General features: G+C 36.8%; 2 protein-coding genes across 4 annotated transcripts; one reads left to right on the top strand and one right to left on the bottom strand.

Moving 5' to 3' along the window:
• Nucleotides 1–8,233: 8,233 nt before the first annotated feature.
• On the top strand, nucleotides 8,234–11,730 carry LOC129317574 (transcription factor bHLH74-like). 2 transcript variants are annotated; one of them, XM_054961887.1, is made up of 8 exons: nucleotides 8,234–9,899; nucleotides 10,111–10,344; nucleotides 10,441–10,506; nucleotides 10,596–10,664; nucleotides 10,936–11,007; nucleotides 11,087–11,233; nucleotides 11,299–11,387; nucleotides 11,542–11,730. In XM_054961887.1, exons 1-8 carry the CDS (start codon nucleotides 9,381–9,383, stop codon nucleotides 11,621–11,623), a joined length of 1,278 nt encoding a protein of 425 aa, XP_054817862.1. In that variant the 5' UTR covers nucleotides 8,234–9,380; the 3' UTR covers nucleotides 11,624–11,730. The 2 variants fall into 2 exon arrangements, with proteins under 2 accessions (XP_054817862.1, XP_054817863.1); XM_054961888.1 differs by having other exon boundaries at nucleotides 8,235–9,899; nucleotides 11,545–11,730.
• Nucleotides 11,731–13,651: 1,921 nt separating this feature from the next.
• On the bottom strand, nucleotides 13,652–17,302 carry LOC129318783 (probable xyloglucan glycosyltransferase 12). 2 transcript variants are annotated; one of them, XM_054963736.1, is made up of 6 exons: nucleotides 15,844–17,302; nucleotides 15,450–15,758; nucleotides 15,006–15,296; nucleotides 14,807–14,920; nucleotides 14,566–14,709; nucleotides 13,652–14,424 (listed from the first exon to the last, which is right to left on the bottom strand). In XM_054963736.1, exons 1-6 carry the CDS (start codon nucleotides 16,615–16,617, stop codon nucleotides 14,083–14,085), a joined length of 1,974 nt encoding a protein of 657 aa, XP_054819711.1. In that variant the 5' UTR covers nucleotides 16,618–17,302; the 3' UTR covers nucleotides 13,652–14,082. The 2 variants fall into 2 exon arrangements, with proteins under 2 accessions (XP_054819711.1, XP_054819710.1); XM_054963735.1 differs by having other exon boundaries at nucleotides 13,652–14,709; nucleotides 15,844–17,298.
• Nucleotides 17,303–20,690: the final 3,388 nt, after the last annotated feature.

Genomic DNA, 20,690 nt, shown 5'->3' with positions numbered 1-20,690 from the left:
TAAAATTGTTTGTTTATGATTAGTTTAATCATAATTTAATTATAATTTAATTATTAACTATTAAATTAACGTTTTGACTAGTTTGATTTTCACTTCTTTGTTACCCACAACGCCTTTAGAATATGTGTTTTTTTTTTCAGGGCTTATTTATATTTTTTTAAAGTGATCAGATATATGTCCACATGCATAATTGTTCATTTAACTATTTTTTAATTAATATATAATTTAAACTTTAAACTATATATCCAGAAATAGTTTAAATTCTAAACTCATATACATTTTAAATGTTAAACAATTAATTTTTGGATAATTTCACCCCACTACTACTAAATTGAAATTAACATCGATTAGTTTAAGCAAAAGGCGGCCACGTGGGTCTATTCAATTGCTCATCCATGTCACCTCTTCTCTCTCTCCAGTTGAATTTTTATTACCCCTGAATACAGTCCTCTCCAGTGTTGTAGCTGGATCGAATGCCAATTTTGCTAGCCTCTTTTGCAAATCAGGCTTGAGAAGTGCTGGAAAATTTAGACGGAATTTTCACCAATTAGTTCCAAAGCATGTGTGCGAGAACCTTACTCTGTAGTTGTAAAGATATTGCCCATGCAACCCATGGTGAAGGCTTGAGACGGAAAAGGAAAATATGCATGCATGAGCTTCTCAGCCTCAAAAGGGTTCGATTCTTTCAGTTACAAGGGATGTAGAAGCTGCAGAAATGATTAACGGGATACGAAGAGGCTGTGTGAGTGATAAAAATTGCTCAGTGAACACAAGTGACCTCATAGTTGCAACCATCAACATGACTTTCAGATGTATAACTGGACAGAAATATGATTTAGAAGAGAGCAAGCCACGAAATCAAGAGGGAGAAATATGCATTCTCTTAGGATCATCCAACCCAATTTTCGATTTGATTCGTGCCATTCAAGTCGGAAGAGTCACCTTAAATCTTGTGCAGCAGAGTTGCCAATGGCCGCTGAGCATTACTTCTTCAAAAAAGATGGAAGAGGAAGCACGCTCGGCGACAGAGACGCCGCAAGCATTAATCATGTGTACCCGTTGCTCTTCACAATATGGATCTGCTTCAAACCCTTTTTTGAATCTAGACCCAATCTCAGTGTCCCACAAACCACCAAGTCCTCGCCTTTCGTCTTCAAAACCTAGCTCTTGATCTTTAAATCCACAACAACGTTGGCGGGTATGGTTCAGGTGAAGGTGAGCGCATGCATGCTAGAGAGTGTGGAAGGAGGTGAGGAGAGAGATGGAATGGAGCTGAGGGGTGACATTCGGCCATTTAGGAGCATACTGGGCCTATTTATAATTACCAATATTCATCTGAAAATATTGACCTGCCCAACTAGCATGAATCTTAGGCAAAATCCGGTAAAAAAAAAATCTCTCTCCTTAAATAATGGTCAATGTCAGACCAAATCAACAATGAGGCTGAAGTATTTTAAGTTTAATTATTTAGGATTTAAAATGTATCAATTATAAGATTAAGATTCAAATTATCATTGAACTTATAATTTAGAATTTAAATTGTATATTAACTTTTTTAAAAAAAGAAAGATGCTGTAATGCCATGATATATGTAGGCTATTTTTGTATTTGAATTGCATGGACTCTGCCTCGATAAGTTTTAATTAATTATGCGCGGTGGTAATTCTTTTATATATGAAATATCTATGAGAGTAAAATTACCAGCTAATTGAATAGTTTACATTTATTTTTGTAAACTTTAACTAGTAATGTCATGTTATTTAAAAGAATCAACAAATTCCTTCACTCTTGATGAAAAATAATGGCTCCAAAACATTTGTATTGGCACGTGAACTAAACTTGTGATTGTGATTACACTTTGACCAAAAAAAAAAAAAACTTCTGATTACACAGGTGAAAAATAAATAAACCAGTGACGCCGGGGAGGAAGAGTGAGGGTGTTGTTGATCATGGGGCCGTTCATTCAAGATTTAAAAAAAAGTACTTTTTAAATAGGTCAAAGATTTTATAAAAAAACAGATATTATTTTATGGTTGATTTTAATAATAAAAAGTAATTATCAGTTAGTTATTTTTAAATTTTATGATATCTTTATTAATTTCTATTTTATAAAAATAATTTATTATTTATTATTTGAAAATTTTATGACATTTCTATATGTCCCATCTCTTTAAAAACATTACCTTTTAAATAGCTTATTAAAAAATGAAAATTTTATTTTTTTTAATTTGATTATTTTTAAAATTTTAAATAAATACTGTAAAAACTCATAAAATATATTTTTTTCAATAAATAGGTAATTTTTTACAATATAAACTGAAAAAAAATGACTCTATTTTTTTATTAAATAATGCCACTGCCATGGGTACCGTTGATTAATCACGGAGAAGTGAGGGATTGAGATGCATGGTCAAAATTTTAATTAAAGTATAATTAAAAAATAAACATTATTTCATGTTTAATTACAATAATAATTACTTTTTTATTATTGTGACTAAATACAAAATAATGTCTACTTTAATTTATCAAATCTTTATAAAAATTTTAAATTTTTTAAAAATGACTTTTTTTTAATCTTAAATAATTGTGTACTGTATAAATTTAAGACAGTCCACTAATTCTAATCATCCTATTTTATTCGCATAAATTATTATAATCTATAAGATAATTATATTGATGTCCTGCTACATTTCTTTCCCCTCTTCTTTTTAATTTTCCACCGTATATCCTTTCTCCACGCACATACTAATTTACGTTTAAATTTCGTCCTTTTGCTAGAATAACTCGAACCATGTGAAGCACACCTCCAATTTATATATCATCAGGTTGCCTCCTTAGTTCTTACTACTACTAAACCAGGACTCTTTAAGAAAAATAACAATCATGCCCGCGTGTAGAGACGAGGGTAAAATGGACGAATATATGACCGTCCATTAGATTGCATAAATACTTCTTTCTTTCTTTCTTTCTTTTTGTTGATACAAAGATTGCATAAGTACTTTCTCTATGAATTTCAACCTTTTAAGTGATAACGTTATGTTCTCTTGACTCTTACGAGCACAAGTATTCTAAGTGGATTGTGTTTTTAAAACTTTCAATTTTTTTCAGGTCATCATAATCATAACTGAGAGGGAATTCTCATTTTGCACACAGCACTGTAGCTTGCTTACCAAGGCAAGCACAAGAAATCATGATCAAGAGGAGAAGCCCCTTAACATAATTAAAGAAATTAATAAACGAGAGACTTCAGACTTGCCATGATAAATTCAGGGCACGCAAATGAAAGGAAGCAGAATCCGAATGTTAATCATACAGCGGCATGAAAATGAGATAGTTACTGGCATCACAAACCAAACCTGGTAGCTGAATTCTGACGCGCAGTGGAAGCCAATTAGAAGGACATGCAAGTTACAGCCATACCACGAAACCCACGGGATTGGTCACTTACATCACACTACAGCTTCAAGATTAATTACAATCAAGCCATTCTGTTAATTTCAAGTCCGAACTAACATGCCTGGCCAGAGTAACAGGGAAGAGCATGCACATATTTTGTAATGTTGGACCAATTGAAGGTTCTCTTGCCACTAGTTCCGGACGTCGTGGATAGCTTTAAGGGGCTTTGAGTGCAATTCTTGTAAGCTTTAAGAAAAGGGTCATCTTCCTTGCGATGACTCTCTTTCATCTGAACGGCGCAGAGAATCAGTGGCGGAGCCTGCTGCTTGTCATCCAGAGCTCGTACGCTGTAAGGCCCAGCTAACGAGCACGGAGGAGGCGATAGTACAGATTGAGTGGAGTGCCTGACTGCGTCTCTTTTGGACCGTTGACGGGCAACCTTGGAGAGACCAGGCTTGTATTCCCATGAGAAGGGAACATTGATTGGAGAACAATATACTTCGTTACAGGCATAGCCGCCGATGCTGTACTTCCTCTGCAGCATCATCAACGTGGTTGGGTGCATCAGTTGCTCACTCTGCTTCAACTGATCACGATTCCGGCTACTTAATTATTATGGATGGTAGCTATATATGTCACGAGCTTGGCGATTTTAACGGTGGAATAATTCCACAATTTGGTAGATTGAATTAGCTTGTAGATTAATCTATGGCAGCATAACATCCGGGTGAGACGAAAATATGTGTAACTGCACGAAGATTCGCGTAAGTTGTGATTCATGATAAATATATAAATGAAATTAAGGAAACGTAGAAAATGAAACTCTGGCACGACTTACAGAACTAGCTATAGCTTCTATCAGTTAGACTAAAAGACAAAATATTGATTGGACATGCCTTCTCTTCACCCTTTGGTCCTTGCCCATCCAAATACATATACATGGGTAGGTTGTTAAAAAAGCTTAGTTTGATCGTTACGTGGGTGGACAATTACGGGAAGATTAATGCCGAAGAAAGGAATGGTAAATCGGGATGCAACAGAATATCTTTACATCAGACAACGTACTTTAATTCTTTCGTGGTTGAAAAAGGCTGAATATTGGCATTTTTCAAGTTAGTTTCCACGATATCAGTTAAAGAAGAGTTTTCGCATCCAGTGATTGATGTTGACTATCTTGTCTCGTGGTTGTAGTTGATTGTTTGTTTTGTGAAGAAACAGTCGACTTTGGTATTTTCTTCAAATACAGTTGTAGGTTGTAACGTAGATACGTAGGTATGCCGTCTTTGTCAAGGAGCAACTGGTAAGATACAATCAAGGGGGTCAAATAATCAATTTCTGTCATTTCGATTCGGGCGGAGAAAATTGATCCACCAGTTGCTCGCGGGACTTAGAGAGCTTTGTCGTCGACGTGAATTCAGAGTAGGAGTCTTGTTGGAATTTGTTTTTAGTTTGATACAAGGATCGGTGAATGATTCTTGTTGATATGAGGCGATAATGACATCGGAACTCATCTTTTAAAACCAAATTTTGATATTTTGATTTCCGAGATAAGTCAAATGTTGCTTCGAAACACAGAAAAAGTATTCTGAAGTCTAATGTACGCACTCGAGAATTTTATGTTGGTCCAGACATTTGGCTTCGAAACAAGGCATTTCTCTGAGCCAATACTTCGTGAGTGGTATTCAGATGGTTCGGAACCAGTAAAATGTATGGGTTACAAAGAATTCTGTATCCATCTTAGTAATTAGCACGTGTTGACGAGGGAAGGTACGTGATATGAAGATGTTCATCCAACCTGATTAAGCGCGATTGATCTAAAATGCAAGCATCGCCTCACCCACATCAGTATATATGCATCGCCTTTTTGGGGCACTCGCTATTCTAGCTTGTATATTAATAATTGGAAATATCCCACCTAGTGGCGTCCTGCTGCTTATGACTTTGGGCCTTAAAAAAATGGGCGGAAAAATCTCTTTAGTTAACCTGCACATGATCCATAACATGTGAATATGCCATGCACATTAAAATCAGAGAAAACAATTGTTGCGGTCACCGTCTAACATTTCTCTGCCAGAGATCTTGATTAGTGTTTTCTTTTAAAATAAGTATATATGTTTCTGATCATAATTGATGAGGCCAACTAGTATTTTATATGCTACAGTGGCCAGCTGGGTCGATGTCACTTTTGTTATTGTATCGCTCATATTTTATTTTAATCTGTACCATGTAATGCATAAAATATTTGATTCCACTGCGCAGGCTTTCGTTTTAATTCATGTCTTACGAATGATTGTTGCCACGGGTTTGATCGATGAGGGGGCGAATACCCGAGAGTGACTAATGAGTAAGGGCCTTCAGATTTAATTATTGAGCAACTTGACGGTGAAGATGATCACTTGTCTTCTCCTTTACCCTTCTGGCGTAGTTTGCGCATGTATGCTTCCATGTCTCTTTATGTGATTCACCTAATCCGATTAGCATTAAACAAACCTTATATGGTAGTACTCTCGCTGTAAAGTTGTTGAGCTGTAATTTGCAGCATCAGCATCTCCCTATCCAGATTCTAATTAAGCATCCCTCAATATAATAATCTACACAAATCATGAATATAGCATGAGAGTTGCATTTTATTGTTTTTTATTTCCATCTCTTCTTTTTATATCGATCTTTTTACTATCCAAATTTGAACCAATTTTTTTTTTTCGCAATAATTATTTCACCAAACATTTATTTATACTGAAAAATTTCAGTTATTGAGGTCTTGAACTTGGAGAAGTTGAGTTGGCTGGCAAACTAACTAAATAAAGAGGAGAAAGGGAAGGGAAATATTGTTGATGATGACCGTAAAGATGATGGGGTGTAACCATGGAAAGCAAAGAGTGTTCTTAAAACGAGGCCAAAACAACTAGTAATATATTAAGCAGAGAGGGAGAGTACCGATGCACGAACCATATCTTGAAAAGATTGCTCTCTAAGCCACAAGCTCATCATTGCTAATGAAAAACAGGACCACATATCTCGGAATGTGGACCGTGTGAGTTTGCAGCTTCACGCCTGATATAAGCTTCTCTCTTTTGGTTGTCTTTAATTAATGGTTCAGCTTCACGTAATTTCAGAGGTGAATGGATGAACGCATTATTTATTTATCATTCTAAAAATAAAAAAAAAAATAGCATGGATCTCGCTCCATCTTCTTGCCTCCGATTAAGGTGGGTCAATGGCCTTTAATCTAATCTATATGATGCGACAGAGCCTCAAGAATTTGGGATTCCCCGCTCAGATTGAAGTTATAATATTCATTGATTATATCTCAACTTGCTAGCTGTAACTGTTTCTTCCCCATTTCCGTTGTTAATATTGTTGGTTTCCACACTTTCCACAGTCTCATTATTTGTTCATTTTCAAACCTCTTCCAAATCTCTGACCAAAAAAAAAAAAAACTCTTCCATGTCAGAAATTTGCGGATACTTCGTTTCCCACGGCCAATTAAAGTTTTGTTTAATGACATACAACTGAGTTTACACAGTTTACTGGAAATATATGATCCTAAAATGGCAACTTAAGTTTAACAGGTCCATTGAATCCACTGATTCTGCACAATGTTGAAAGCACACAACTTGCGCATGTGAATATATATATATGGAAAATGTCATTCAAGAAGGTGCCAAAGGAACCGAACATTTTCATTATATGTTCCTTCAAGTGGAGCTAGTTGCATTCTGAATTCCTAATTCAAACCCTGTAAATTGACCAGTGAGAAGTGGGAAACGTTGATATCAGTCACGAGTTAGGTAGGCGTACCATCTTAAATATCACATGCCCTATTCTAATTCCCATATAGCTCCCTCAGTCATCTCAAATCGCAACCACTGCTCAGTACTCTGAGATAATTTCAACATATTATCATCTAATTTCAAAATTGGCCCGTTAATTCAGGCTTCTTAGATGCATGGAGGACGTAACAGCAAGGAGACCCAAAGGAATCCTGCGAGGCATATTATATTATTATACACCTATACGGTTGTACTTCTATGGTAAATCAATCAGTAGTATTCGTTCAACTTGATACTGATGTTATAAGTAATGGGATTTATTAAAATATTGTTACCATCAAATTTCATATATACAATGATAAAAGCGTGTGATGATTTGGTTAAACTGGATTGGGTGGGGGTAGGCATGGGAATAAATAGCAGAGCTACAGCTGGAAAACCGTACAAGAATAAGGTAAAAATGATGATTAGATTCCCATATTCCTTCCTCATCTTGCTCAGGCTCGAGCTCTCTGTTCCTAGTTACTACAATATACAAAAAGCCTGCTGTCCCCTGCCTGCTGGTACCGAGATTATTGCTTAAATAATTGTCAAAGCAAACACAGAGGAAATCATAGCGTGTTACTGCCAGGCTGCCTCCACACACTATTCTCTCCCTCACTCTGCATCACCGCCTTACACTTGTCCCCTATAGTCCACCCTCCGAATTAATCCAAATAGTTTTTGAAGCAAAGATTTAGTGGGGCCGGTTCTGGGGACCATCATGTACACTCAACAGGGTGGTTCATGAATAACATGAGGGAGGCTAGGTGAATAGTTGTGGGTTCATCAAAAGAAATGGAAGAAGTTAGCTCATTATGATTAAAATGAGTGCGTAACACGCTCCACATAGAGAGAGAGAGAGAGAAGATCTGTTTAAACAGTTGGCAAATGTGTCAGTGAAAAATCATATCATAGTATATAAAAAGATGTACGCCAATGAATATTGATTATGGAAGGAGCAAGCCCTCCCTTGAAGAGAAGTCTTGAAACCCAATGGACACATGAAAGTAGGAAAAAGCAGAGGTGTAAATAAAATATTAATTAAACAAACCTGAAAATTACCACTAGTAAAGTGTAAGAGGAAAAAGATACTAGGTTCTCTAATAATTCAGCAACAGGAGCAGTTGGCAGTAGTTTGTGTTTCTTTTAAATACATACATGTCACCTCTTGGCTTGGTCAGGTACACGAGTCTCTAACTCTTACTTCTCTGTCTTTCTAGCTTGGCAGTTGTTCCTGGAGTTGTCTGTAACATATGAAAGTTGGATTTTTATGCTAATACCCTATTGGTATGATTGGTTTGTGCTGTGGAATTTAATCAAGCATTTGATGCTCCTGTTGATACGATCACACACGCAGTGAAGGGTATCAGATTACCGTGCTAAGCAGCCCTTTCATCGGTCATCGTATGATTTACGTAGAATTTGATGCTTCTGCTCGTTCTCAATTCTGAAATTCCCGCCCGAGAATTTGCTAGAGTTTCCCCTGGTTTTCTCCTTTTTTGTCTTTAAATCCTCACTAGATATACTTTGTCTATTCGTTCGGATTTCAACAACATACGCAATATCGACATCTCTTATTCGTTGGAGCTCGTACTTGAGTCAATCAAGCTCTGGTCGAAAAGACTAGAGCTTGCTGGCATCAGTCACTTGGGTGTTCGACTAAATGTGGCAATGAAACCTTTAGTTATTTTAGGGACAAAGGATAAAAGGGAATCTGCTTTAGTTGTTGTTTGATGGGCTAGATGTTGGCAAATCCCATGGTTTGTCTAGTCTGCTTTGTGCTTTGAAAGGTTCACTTTCCTGTCTGAGCATTATAGCAGAGTTGATCCTAGGGTTTGCGAGGGATGAGGGAAGTAGCCGGTGACAAGTAGCTTATATTCCTTTTACTTTGGGTCTATGTTACAATAAGATGTTTCTTTTACTTTAACTTCCTCTCTGTCCTATAAAGCTGCCAAGCCTATTTGTTCCTTGTTGAGCCCTGCAAGATATCTCCATTCAACCAAGCTTAGTCAAAATTTATTTTCCCTTTAATCATGCAATTATTTATTTCTAGTGTAGTGTAGGTTTATTACTTTACATGCAGCCCCAGTCTGGTCAAATTTTGGAATCATAAGTCCTCTAGTTATATTATATAGGTTAGTTTATTAGTTCTGGGAGTGTGGGTATCGAATGCAGGATATGGGGGCTCATGAAAATGTCATGGGGTTTCAACACAGGAACGAGAGTATTCTGAGTCGTCCAGTATCTGGTTTGGGCACCAATGTTTCAGATTTAAGCAATCCTTTTCTTGGTCCATCTGCTTGGGATCCACTTTTTTCATTGAGTCAGACTCAAAGCTTTGGAGGCTCGTCATTGGTTTCCCAGAGTGACCTTGCCAACCCTTCTTACCCGAGTGTCATGGAAAATCAGGGAATGAGCAGCTCCTCTCCCTTTGTTCACTATATGCCTGACTCAAATTTTGCGGATATGATCCCAAAAATCCCCTCCTTTGGCAATGGTGATATAGCTAACGCAGGATATGTGTCAAATTATAATCCACGTAAGGAAACAGGCATCGGAACGGCTTCAATAAATGATGCGCAAGTACTAGGTGAACATTCCACTCCTGAAGATGGAGCCACATCTGCACCTATTGGAAATAAAAGAAAACGAGGGCTTGATCATGATCCTACATTCAATCGAAGTAAGGTACGTCGAATATTTTCAGAGAAAATTGAATGTTCTGAATCATTATTCTGTATTTCATTCCTTGAAAAGTCATTTAAAATGGTGCTCAATTTATAGAATAGAAATGCTTTTATGACTCATAAAATATCAGTCTCATCTAAGAAGTATTTCAATCTGTATTTTATTTTGTTTCGTGAGCTAATGAATGAATAACTGCATATCCTCCGATTAGAGCGCTGAAGGGGAAGCACTGAAGGGTTCATCAGGGAAAAGTTCTGATGGCGTGAGAGAACAAGAAGATAAGAAGCCAAAACTAGATCAGAACACTAGTGCAGATTTGCGTGGTAAGCAATCAGTGAAGCAAGCTAAAGACAACTCTCACAGTGGAGAAGCTCCCAAAGAAAATTTCATCCATGTGAGAGCTCGAAGAGGTCAAGCTACAAATAGTCATAGCCTTGCAGAAAGGGTACCTTCTTGTTGCACATGTTTGCTACAAGTAACCCATTTGTTTTGTTTAAAAGTAAATAATTGTCAAACGATTTCTTTTCTTTTTCGGGGGCAGATAAGAAGAGAAAAGATAAGTGAGAGAATGAAGTTACTTCAAGAACTTGTTCCCGGATGCAACAAGGTTGTTACAGACTATTGTTCTTCTCGTGATTTCTCATGTAATTACGCAGATTTTCATACTGATTTTCCGCCTTCATTGACTTGGTTTAGATAACTGGCAAAGCAGTAATGCTTGATGAGATTATCAACTACGTCCAATCACTGCAACAACAGGTTGAGGTAAGCTGTCTGAGAAGTGACCAGTCTCTACATTGTTAAGAAATTAAGCTATATCTAAGTTTTCTATTGCATATCATTCAAACCTGAATGATATGATTTCCAATATGTACTTGCTTCATCAATCATTTACCAGAAAATTGAGTTTTCGTTTGCCATCTCACATGATAACATGAAAGATTTAGACATTTTCCCAATCACTGAGTGCTGCTAACAGTTTTTATGATAAATATCGATCATGCTTATGGTGCCTCTCAACTTATATGCATTGCAGTTTTTGTCCATGAAACTTGCTACCGTGAACCCTGAACTGAATCTTGATGTAGAGCGGATCTTATCCAAAGATGTAAGTGAAGGTATTGACGCTTGAATTTGAATCATTTCTGTTACACAAATAATCTAAAGCTGTATTTTCTCGTGCTTAGATTCTGCAGTCGCGCATTGGATATGGGGCAATCGGTGGATACGGAGGTGCCATCATCAACTCAAATCACCTATTCACCGGTGGAAATTTTCAGGGGACCCTGGGAAGCATACCCAGCGCATCACCAAATATCCCACCTTTGCCTCAGGTAAATATCTTCAAAACACCGTAATCCTATCTTGTTTGTAAAAATGCTGATGCTCGCCGATGCAGAATGTTATGGATCATGAGCTCCAGAGCATTTATGGAATGGGATACGATTCTAATTCGGCTCTTCAAAATTTGGGACCACAAACAGGCCGGTAGGATATGTGCCCTTGCTTCTTTGGATAGTGTCTTGGATTCTTGCAGCTGAGTGCATCATTTCACTAAAGTTGAATAGAGAGGGAGAGTGTAAAATAATGGTTCGGTTGTATAGCATGTTAATACCTAACCCCTGGCTCTTCGAATTTTTAGCAGAAGATGCTTGATCACATCGAAGGAACCAGGTCATGCTGTGACCGGTGAAATTGATCACAAAATGTGTGAACTTCTGTAAGGTTTTTATATAAAGCTTTGAGCACAACAGATATTGTGAGGAATGCAAATATGTGGAAGCATATATATATATATATAGTTCAGAGAAAAAAAATTGTTTGTTTGTTTGTTTTGAGATGAGTAGCATCGGTCCTCTAGTGTATCATCGCAGTACAGTACCAACTACTGTAACTGCGTTGTTTGTCAATCAAGATTAAGTCCATGAGTGGAAGCTTTCAGCTCTCAGTTTATGTGAACCTATGCTAAAATTAAAGTTGATAACGACTCAAAACCCAACACAATTTGATATTGGGTGAAAACGGCAAGCTTGATTTTGGACAAAACAAATTGCGCGGTGATATACATGGTCTCGTCAAAAGGGGGTAGTGTGCATGGGATTGGGAATTGATCTCATTGTTAATTCCTGTTACATTTGGATTAGGGGAGAGATTTGGATTTGTACCAAATCCATTATTTTGATACATAAAGTTTCATGATTAATTCAAATCTATGCAAATTTTTTATTACAATTCTTTCAAAAATTCAAAAACCTAATCTACTCTAGTTAGTTTGCACATTATCCATCCTTTTTCAAAACTACTTATAAGTCATACAAGTAGGACAATTCATTATTATTGGCGTGAATATTTTCGGGTATGTTAAAATCCACTTAAAATAGGTTAATTTTGCGTGCACTTAAGCAGGTCCGAGCCAAAAAAAAAACCTAAAATATTTGGCATAGAAAGCATGCTAATAATGGTGGTAACGGCACGCATGAGTATGTTTGTTTATACGTGAGCGCATCTCTCCACGAATGATTTTATGAAGCAAAGAAAACTAATGTCTGTTAAGAGCGATGCTTTCTCATACACAAACGAAAAAAGCGCTTGCTGATAACCATGAAATGACAAAATAGCACAATCAGCATCAAGCGATGGTGAACCCTGTGAAACTGCCAGTTTCGCTTCTCTTAATCATAAGCAAACTTCCAACGGAGTGCAGTTAATTAATTAAATGCTTACTAAAATTTCAATGCATATGTGTCAAAAAAAAATTAAGGAAAATCAAGATTGAGAGTGCCGAATCTCGAGAGTTGAGGACTGGCACGTGAGGTGGGCCGAACAAAAGTGCTGTGATCAATGAAATGGGGCAACAAATAGACCAAAAACCTGGCGCTTTCGTTTACGCCCACCACATCCGTCCTAATCATGGTGCCTCGTGAAGGAATCAGTCAACTTGCGTGAATGATCCAACGTTAGTCTAGGCTACCTGCTACTACACTCTCATTAAATAGCTTCACAAGTATTCCTACGTACAGGGAAACGAATCCGTGCTCAACACCTGTGGGCGAGGTTCTCTCACGCTTTGTCATTACTTCTCTTCCGCTCTTTTAACTCTTGCCACATCCAGATTTAATTGCCGCTTTTTTTGTGTCGTACTGCCAAAACCCATCGGGATTTTTTTTTTTAAAAAAAGATCTAGATCATGGATGAATTATGAATTGTATTGAAGGTTTTAGAGAACAGTGCTAAAGCTACAGCAAGGATTTGGCGTGTCGAAATTCTTCTAGTAGGTAGAGCCTTCACAAAAAGCAAACACGGAACCATTCACCTCCTAGTGATGGGAAACAAGAAAGCAACCCCGCAAGGGAATTTCATAAAAATGGACTGTCGCTTTCTGTGTCTAGCAAGTCACAAATGATTTCGCATCTTTTGCGTGATGTTTGCCTACTAGAGCAGGCAGAACTTTTGGCTCCAAAGCGTGGAGCCATTTTGCTGGACAACAGTCCCAAGTGATGCAATTTCCAATTTCACTAGGTGAAGGTTGAACCACAATTTCAGCTTTCTTTATGACCAGACCTCAGCCCAGATAGAGTAAATGGCTACTGCCAATAGACCAATAAAACGTCTATATTTGTTAGGCTGCAAGGGGGGGGGGAATACTCAACACTGCAAATAGCAAACCCCCATCACAAATATAAAAATCAAGGGAGCAGAGGACCACTGAGTTACTAAGATAGACGTCACATTAGTCATCTCTTTTCTTGGAATGTCTGAAATGTTGAATTTGTATTCTAGCATAAAAGACTTAGAAACAGAACAAGAATGATAATGCCGTTCCTGCTTTTCAGTGTAACTAAACCCCTCCGCTGATAGTTGAAGCACAAGTTTTCTTACAAAAGAATTGGTCCAACAACAAAAGAATCGACAGTTTACAAGTGGAAAAAAAATAATAACAACAATAGTATTCTTACACAACGAAGAGGAGCAACCATCTTCTGATTTACTCCTGGAAGTCTAGTTTTTTGTGTCCAAAAAACGTTGATATCTATTGTATGGCAGATGGACGTGGAAAAGAAGCGTGGAGGAAGGAAGATGGACAAGTTTCCCCATAACTGCGATCATTGATTGATGGCACAGGGCAAGGGCGTCCTCCCAAGTTAGCCTGTATGCATCAGCCGTGTATATTTACAGAGAGGTATCAGTCCACCTGTTCCCCTATCAAGTCTAGACCAACTAACAGGAAGGATATTCCTTGGAATAGCAAGAAGTAGAAGTGGATTCCCTGAGCAGACAGGAGACTCCTTGCTGATGCCGTTAAAAGAAGAAAGGCCAAAGAAAGCTCCTTCAAATATATTCTGTTATGCTTCTTCTTCTTAAATGCCTTTTGCTCCTCTCGTAGAATTACCTCCTTCATTTCCTCAAGATCAGGCACCGACGCCCCTCTTTGATGCCTAGGGGTTTTCTCAACCAACGCAACAAGATCACCCTCAGAGGAACGACCAGATTTCTTAGTCACAATCCACTCATATGCACTACCAAGCTGCAGTAGGCCAGAGATCATGGCATTAAATTTAGTAACAGACATTGTATTCTCAAAGAGGAGGTAGGGTACAATGAAGGGAAAGGATTTTGGGGCTGGAAGGATGTTAAGAAATGACATGACTGCGGGGATATAACATACAACCCATTCAGGAAGCACAGCCTCTGGAACAAACATTGTCGTAGGCAGAATTATACAGAACAGGGTAAATGAATAGAACGGCAATATCAGTTTTCTCAATAGAAAGAAGAGAAAGATCAAATTGAATTTCTTCCATATGCTTATCTGCAGAAGCAAAATTGGTATCAGAATCACAAGTACCAGCATTGCATAAAGCTGTCAAGATTAATGTATTGTAAAATTGCCTCCAGAAATAACATACATTAGACTGAATGATGTCAGGCAAACAAAGGCGGAATAGTTGCATTGGACCAGAATGCCACCTGTGTTGTTGTTTCCTGTAAGCTTCATAAGACTCTGGCACTTCACATTGACACTGGAAGCATAAGCAACTAGCATTATATTGTGTGAGAATTAAGCAATGGAATCCAATGATAGGTTTGAATTTATGAGAGGAAGACCTCAACATCATTGAGATAAATAAATTTCCATCCGTGAAGATGAGCCCGAACAGCAATGTCCATGTCCTCAACCGTGGTCCTCTCTAACCACCCACCAGCTTCCTCTAAAGCCTTGATTCTCCACACTCCAGCGGTTCCATTGAACCCAAAAAAATTAATGAAAACACCATTTACCTGCTGTTCCACCTCAAAATGGAATGCCAGGTTTATGTTCTGCAACCTTGTTAGCAGGTTCTCATCCTTGTTCACGAAAGACCATCTAGCTTGAACTAGTCCTAATTCCTCATTGTCCTGTAGCATCATCAATTGGATTGATTCACTATAACATACGTAATTACAATGCTTGCCGGATGACGTCTGAGTACTTCTTCGATCATGACAGAGACTATACCCTAATTTTGGACTAAGTGATGAGGTACATAACAAGCCATTGAATTGAATTACCTTGAAATGAGGAACTGTTCTCTTCAGGAAATCTGGGGCAGGTTGAAAATCAGCATCAAAAATAGCCACGAATTCATAGTCTTTCACATAGCTACAATTCATGGCAGACTTGAGATTACCAGCCTTGTATCCGTCTCTTATCACCCGATGCCGGTACAAAATGTTGGCACCCTCTTGCTGCCATTTTCGGACCTCTTCCTTGATCAGAAATTGTGTGTTCGGGTCATCGGAATCATCAAGAACTTGAATTAGTAACTTGGGTTTTGGCCAATCCAAATTACAAGCAGCAGAAATTGATTGTTGATAAACCTGAGCAAATTCAGCATGTTAGACCAACAAAACTCGGTGCTCAATTCAACACAGATATTAGAACAGATGGGAATTAGATCTTCACCTCTCTCTCATTACACATGGGGATCTGCACTAGCACCATTGGGAAGAAACCTTTCTCGCCGGACTCGAGATCTACAGCACCTTCCTTCGGAACAGGTTTGATCTTCTTAAACCGAATCCAGAAACAACCGAGACATAGAATCAATCTGTCCAGACTCTGAATAAGGAATAGCACAATACATACATTGGCCAGGAGTTGCAAAGGAGGAGCGAGATAGGCCACCCGAAACAAGACCCACCGCGAATACAGCCAATCGAAAACATCTCTAACACCAAATGAGGCCACCCACGTATAATCAAGTTGGAGATGAGGCGCACGAAAATGCCAGCCCTTAAAGTAGGCAGCCACCTCGAAACACAGCAGAAGCACGGACAACCAGAGGAACAATTTTATAAACGAATAAAACCTGCTTTTCACGGTGGGGTTCTCTTTTTCCCTGCCACCACGGATTTCGTTTTCGTTGTCGGCGTCGGCGTCCGTTCTTCCCGAAGCTACTCGGCGCTTCACAGCTGAGGCCAGGCCCAACAATGCTGAGCCAATGGAGGTCAGGCAACCGGCCGCTCTGTGGGCTTTGAGGAGAAGAACCCATGTGAGTTGCTTCGCATTTTTGCCTCTGCCCTTGTCTCTCGGATAACCCGACTGGTCGGTGACGAGGAGTTCTTCCTCTGAAGGACCTTCAAGCTCAACCATGGACCAATTGGGGTTCTCCATCTTCACCACCACCGGGGTCCCTCTGGGAGGTTCTTTCCCCGACCAATTGAACAAGGATTTCATTTCCGGGTTCGATCTCAGAAATCAAACTCAAAGAAACAAAAAATACGGATTCCTTTCTCAGTTTACCAGCAAGCTCTCTCTATCTCAATATCTACAGCGAACCGCTTGAAGACCAAAAGACCAGAAATGAGAAGCAGAAGGCTAGCGGAATAATCCCATTGTCAGAGAAGAATAAGGGAAAATGGTAATGGTAACAGCAACAGACGCGTGGAGAAGGAAGCAGAGGGAGGCGTCTTTAAACCGCAGCGACATTCGGAGACAATCTATACGCGAACTAGTTCTGAGACAAAAGGTCCGTGAGTGGTTTAGCCAGAGATAATGGATGAGTATAAAACACCTCTCATCCAATTACGGCTCGCAACAAAGCGGGTCTCAAGCGTGGTCAGGAATGGGGGAGTGGGAAAAAGGAGCCAGATATTGGAAACACAGAGGGAAACAGCTCAGCACGTCTTTGATCTTGATTCCAGGAATTTTCCTGCAAAAATCGGCTTACGTGAAATTAACAAGAATATTGCCCAGAAAGCTCGTTCAGCAGTCAAAAGCCCCCCACACTTGGCAATTGATCTCTGTTCCCGTAACGAAAAATAAACTATTTTTTTTCAAAAGGACTCAGATGAATTTTTCCCACTCCCAAAATTGAAAGGGATCAATCATGGAGCCACACAGGCAGTACTTTAGGAGACAAGTGACAAAACTGGACAAAGTCACGATACGAGGCACGTATTATCCGACAAACGCCTTCTTTTGCTGTTAATCTCCACCAACCCCTTTTAAATTTTAATAAACATTCACAACAACCCCACCGTCAGAAAAATGCAAAAAACTTTATTTTCTTACAGCGGTAACAATTTAAAATGGCGGATATCTTCCGCGCGGGGGAAACTGAAAGGCATGATTATGCTTGCTTGCAAATCGGTTCTGGATAAGTCCCATTTGGCGGGGCGGGCGACCAAAGAAGGAGAAATTGAAAGATGGTTTGATTATTTACAAATGGTAAAAAAGCATCTGAATCACACCGAAAAGCAAAGGTGGAGAAATTTCGAGCCAACCAACAAAACCTCTCTGGTTTTAGTTTCTAATCGAGTTCGTATATATTTGTTTAAAAAAAAAAGAAATAATTCTATTACTCATTTCTTAATCCATGATTAAATGTTGATTGAAATGATATAGCAACATTGAGTCGAAGAGGATTGCCATTGCATGCACAGTAGATGACCGGGTCGTTCGTTAGTGAAGGCACCTCCAGGATAGAGCCGCAAACTCCAAGCTCCTGATCAGCGTATTTCGTTGCTATTCCATCCGCTCTCCCAAGAGCGTGTCAGACACGCTCTGCCAGTATTCATCATTTTGTCTACTTATTTTACAACGCCCCTGCTAGAGTACGTAGGGCTGAGCAAAACCTAATAAAAGTTATTTAAATTTTAATGGGGTATGATTGATTATAAATATAATTAATTAAATAAATAATTTAATTATAATTAATTATATTACAGTACAATCTATTTAGATATTATTTTTTTAAAATTAATTTTAACAAAATTAAAGATATTTAAATAATTTATTTAAAATTAATTTTTACTATATAAGTTACCATAAAGAATTTTTGCTCAAAAAAATTAATATAAAGGATACTTTTTCTATTTAAAAATATAAGATATTTTTAATTGAATCTCACCCCTCAATAAAATTTTTACCTACTTTTAAACTAATCCTTATCTTTTCATATTTACTCCTATTAATTACCCTATAATAAATATAAAGTCATCATTAATAGAGGCACTTTTAAAAAAATAATAATTATTACACCTCAAAAAATTAAAAATATTTTACATTTTTTAACATCCAATTCCTCAAAAAATGCCTTACATTTTTTAATGGAGGGAGTATTACCTTTCAAAATTAAATTATGAATAAACTTGTATCTAATATTATTAAATTTTATTTAAAAATTAAAATATATTATTTAAATGATATATCTAATTAATTATAAAAATTTAAATTATATTAATATTAGCAATTTTAATTTATGTAAATAAATAACTTAATATATTTTAGTTCAAATAAATTTAATAAAAGAAAAATATTTAATTTTTAAATACCAAACATTAATTTTATAATAACTAGTGAAGATAATAATATATAAGTTACTCTCTAATGACATCACAAATATGAGTCATATCTGATAAAGATGTTAAGTATTGACTAAAACTTTTAGTAACATAAAAAATATAACAATGTAACAAATGATAAAAAATCTCTCTTTCTAGACTTTTGCAGAAAATTTTATAATAACCCTCAATTTTAAATAAATTAAATTAATTTTTTTCTACCAATTAATATTTTATTTAAATTAATTTTATAACAAGTGCTAAATAAAAAGTGGTGGTTAACAGAAACTTATGCTAATAACTTTTTTAAGAATTTAAAATTTAAATTTTACTAAGAAAAATAGAAGAGAAGAGAGTTTAGTTTTAGTTTGTTAAAATTTGTGCTTTTCTTTTTTTTTTTTGTCTTTTTTGTAATTTTCTCATGTGCCTTTGTAATTTGAACGCAAAAGCTGTCTCTTGGGGCTTTGGAGATTTTTTTTTATGAATGGGTGTTTGAATAATTGATTGAAAATAAAAAATTAATTAAAAGAGCTATCCAAATATACACAAAACCAATGAAACCAAATCAATTCAATTAAAATTGGATAAGACTGATTATTAATAAGGTTTGATTTGATTTTATAAATTAAAAAATTGAATAGTTTGGTTCATATTTTGATTTTTTTTTACCCTTTGAAACCTTACCCAAACCTAAAGCATACATTTTTATATTTTTAAGTGCATTTTTTATAATTAATGTTTGACTGTTAATTAATGTTTATTGTTTTTAAATTCTAACCTTGTAATATCCCAAATTAACTATTAAAATTTAACTCAATGGTACCAGACTTCGCCTCAACTTCATTAAGGTGGTAGAGGTTGGAGGTTCGAGTTGGGGAGGTTCCAAAAGACCCCCGTGAGGGTGGGGTGAGGAATAACCACTGTACCACCAGTGGGAAAGCCGGCAATCATGTGGTGACATGTGTGTTGTCCAGCGCTTGGGAAAAGACCCTGGAGAGGCAGTGGTGACCCAGGAGGGCTGTTACATAACCAAATAAAGTCCAACCTAAGTCCAAAATTCTTTAACAGAATCCCTAACATTACTTTAAATTTTTAAATTTTGCTAATTGCTTTTAGAGTAAAAGATGCTCTAGAGTGAGGAAAGGTGTGTTGTTGCTATTGATTGAGAAGAGTCAAATATTTTACAATTTGCTACTGAAACATGCTTCCCTTTTATTGATTTAAAACAAGTTTATTTTCATATAAGCATTACTATAAAGTGTAATGAAATTTAACTCATGTTAACATTACTTACAATGCATTTACTCTGATGTTTATTATTAACAAATTTTGAATATTTTTATTTTTGATATGATATTCATTTTCATTCATAAATAATAAAATTGAGAATGTGACTTGGTGGTAGAATATGAAAGAGTCCAAACCAAACCAATTATGATTAAAAATTAAATTAAATCAAACTGTCTAAAAACCAAACCAAATTGACCTTAATTAAAAACTGATCAAGTGTCATTTTCCGTGCAAATTGATTAATTTAGTTTGGTTTATGTTTTGATTAAAACCAAACTAAATCATACCTTTGACCACCATCAAGTGTGGGTAATTTTTTAAAAATCTGTATGGTGGTCATAAATATAATAACTCTCTCTAGGAAACCATTAATAATGATTTTAGTATTTTTAGTATATTATCATGTGTGTTTTCCTGAAAAAGTGTGCAACAAGCGGCGGGCCGCAGATCGTTCATTTCTCTTTAAAATTTAATATTTGTATTTTATAGTAAAAAATACGCGCATCTCACATTACAAGAGTATATTAGTATTCACATTCATGTTCAGTTAGTCAACAAATTGATTTGAGATTTATATGCAGAAGAAGTAGTAGTAATAACAATAATAATAATGCTGTATTATCATAAATACAAATTGTTATGCACAGTCATGTTAAAACGGGGAGAGAAAATCGG

The sequence above is a fragment of the Prosopis cineraria genome, unplaced genomic scaffold (genome assembly GCF_029017545.1).
Source record: "Prosopis cineraria cultivar Desert tree isolate PC_DT_omini unplaced genomic scaffold, ASM2901754v1 PC8, whole genome shotgun sequence".
Classification (NCBI taxonomy): domain Eukaryota; kingdom Viridiplantae; phylum Streptophyta; class Magnoliopsida; order Fabales; family Fabaceae; genus Prosopis; species Prosopis cineraria.
This window is presented reverse-complemented; position numbering and strand designations above follow the sequence as displayed.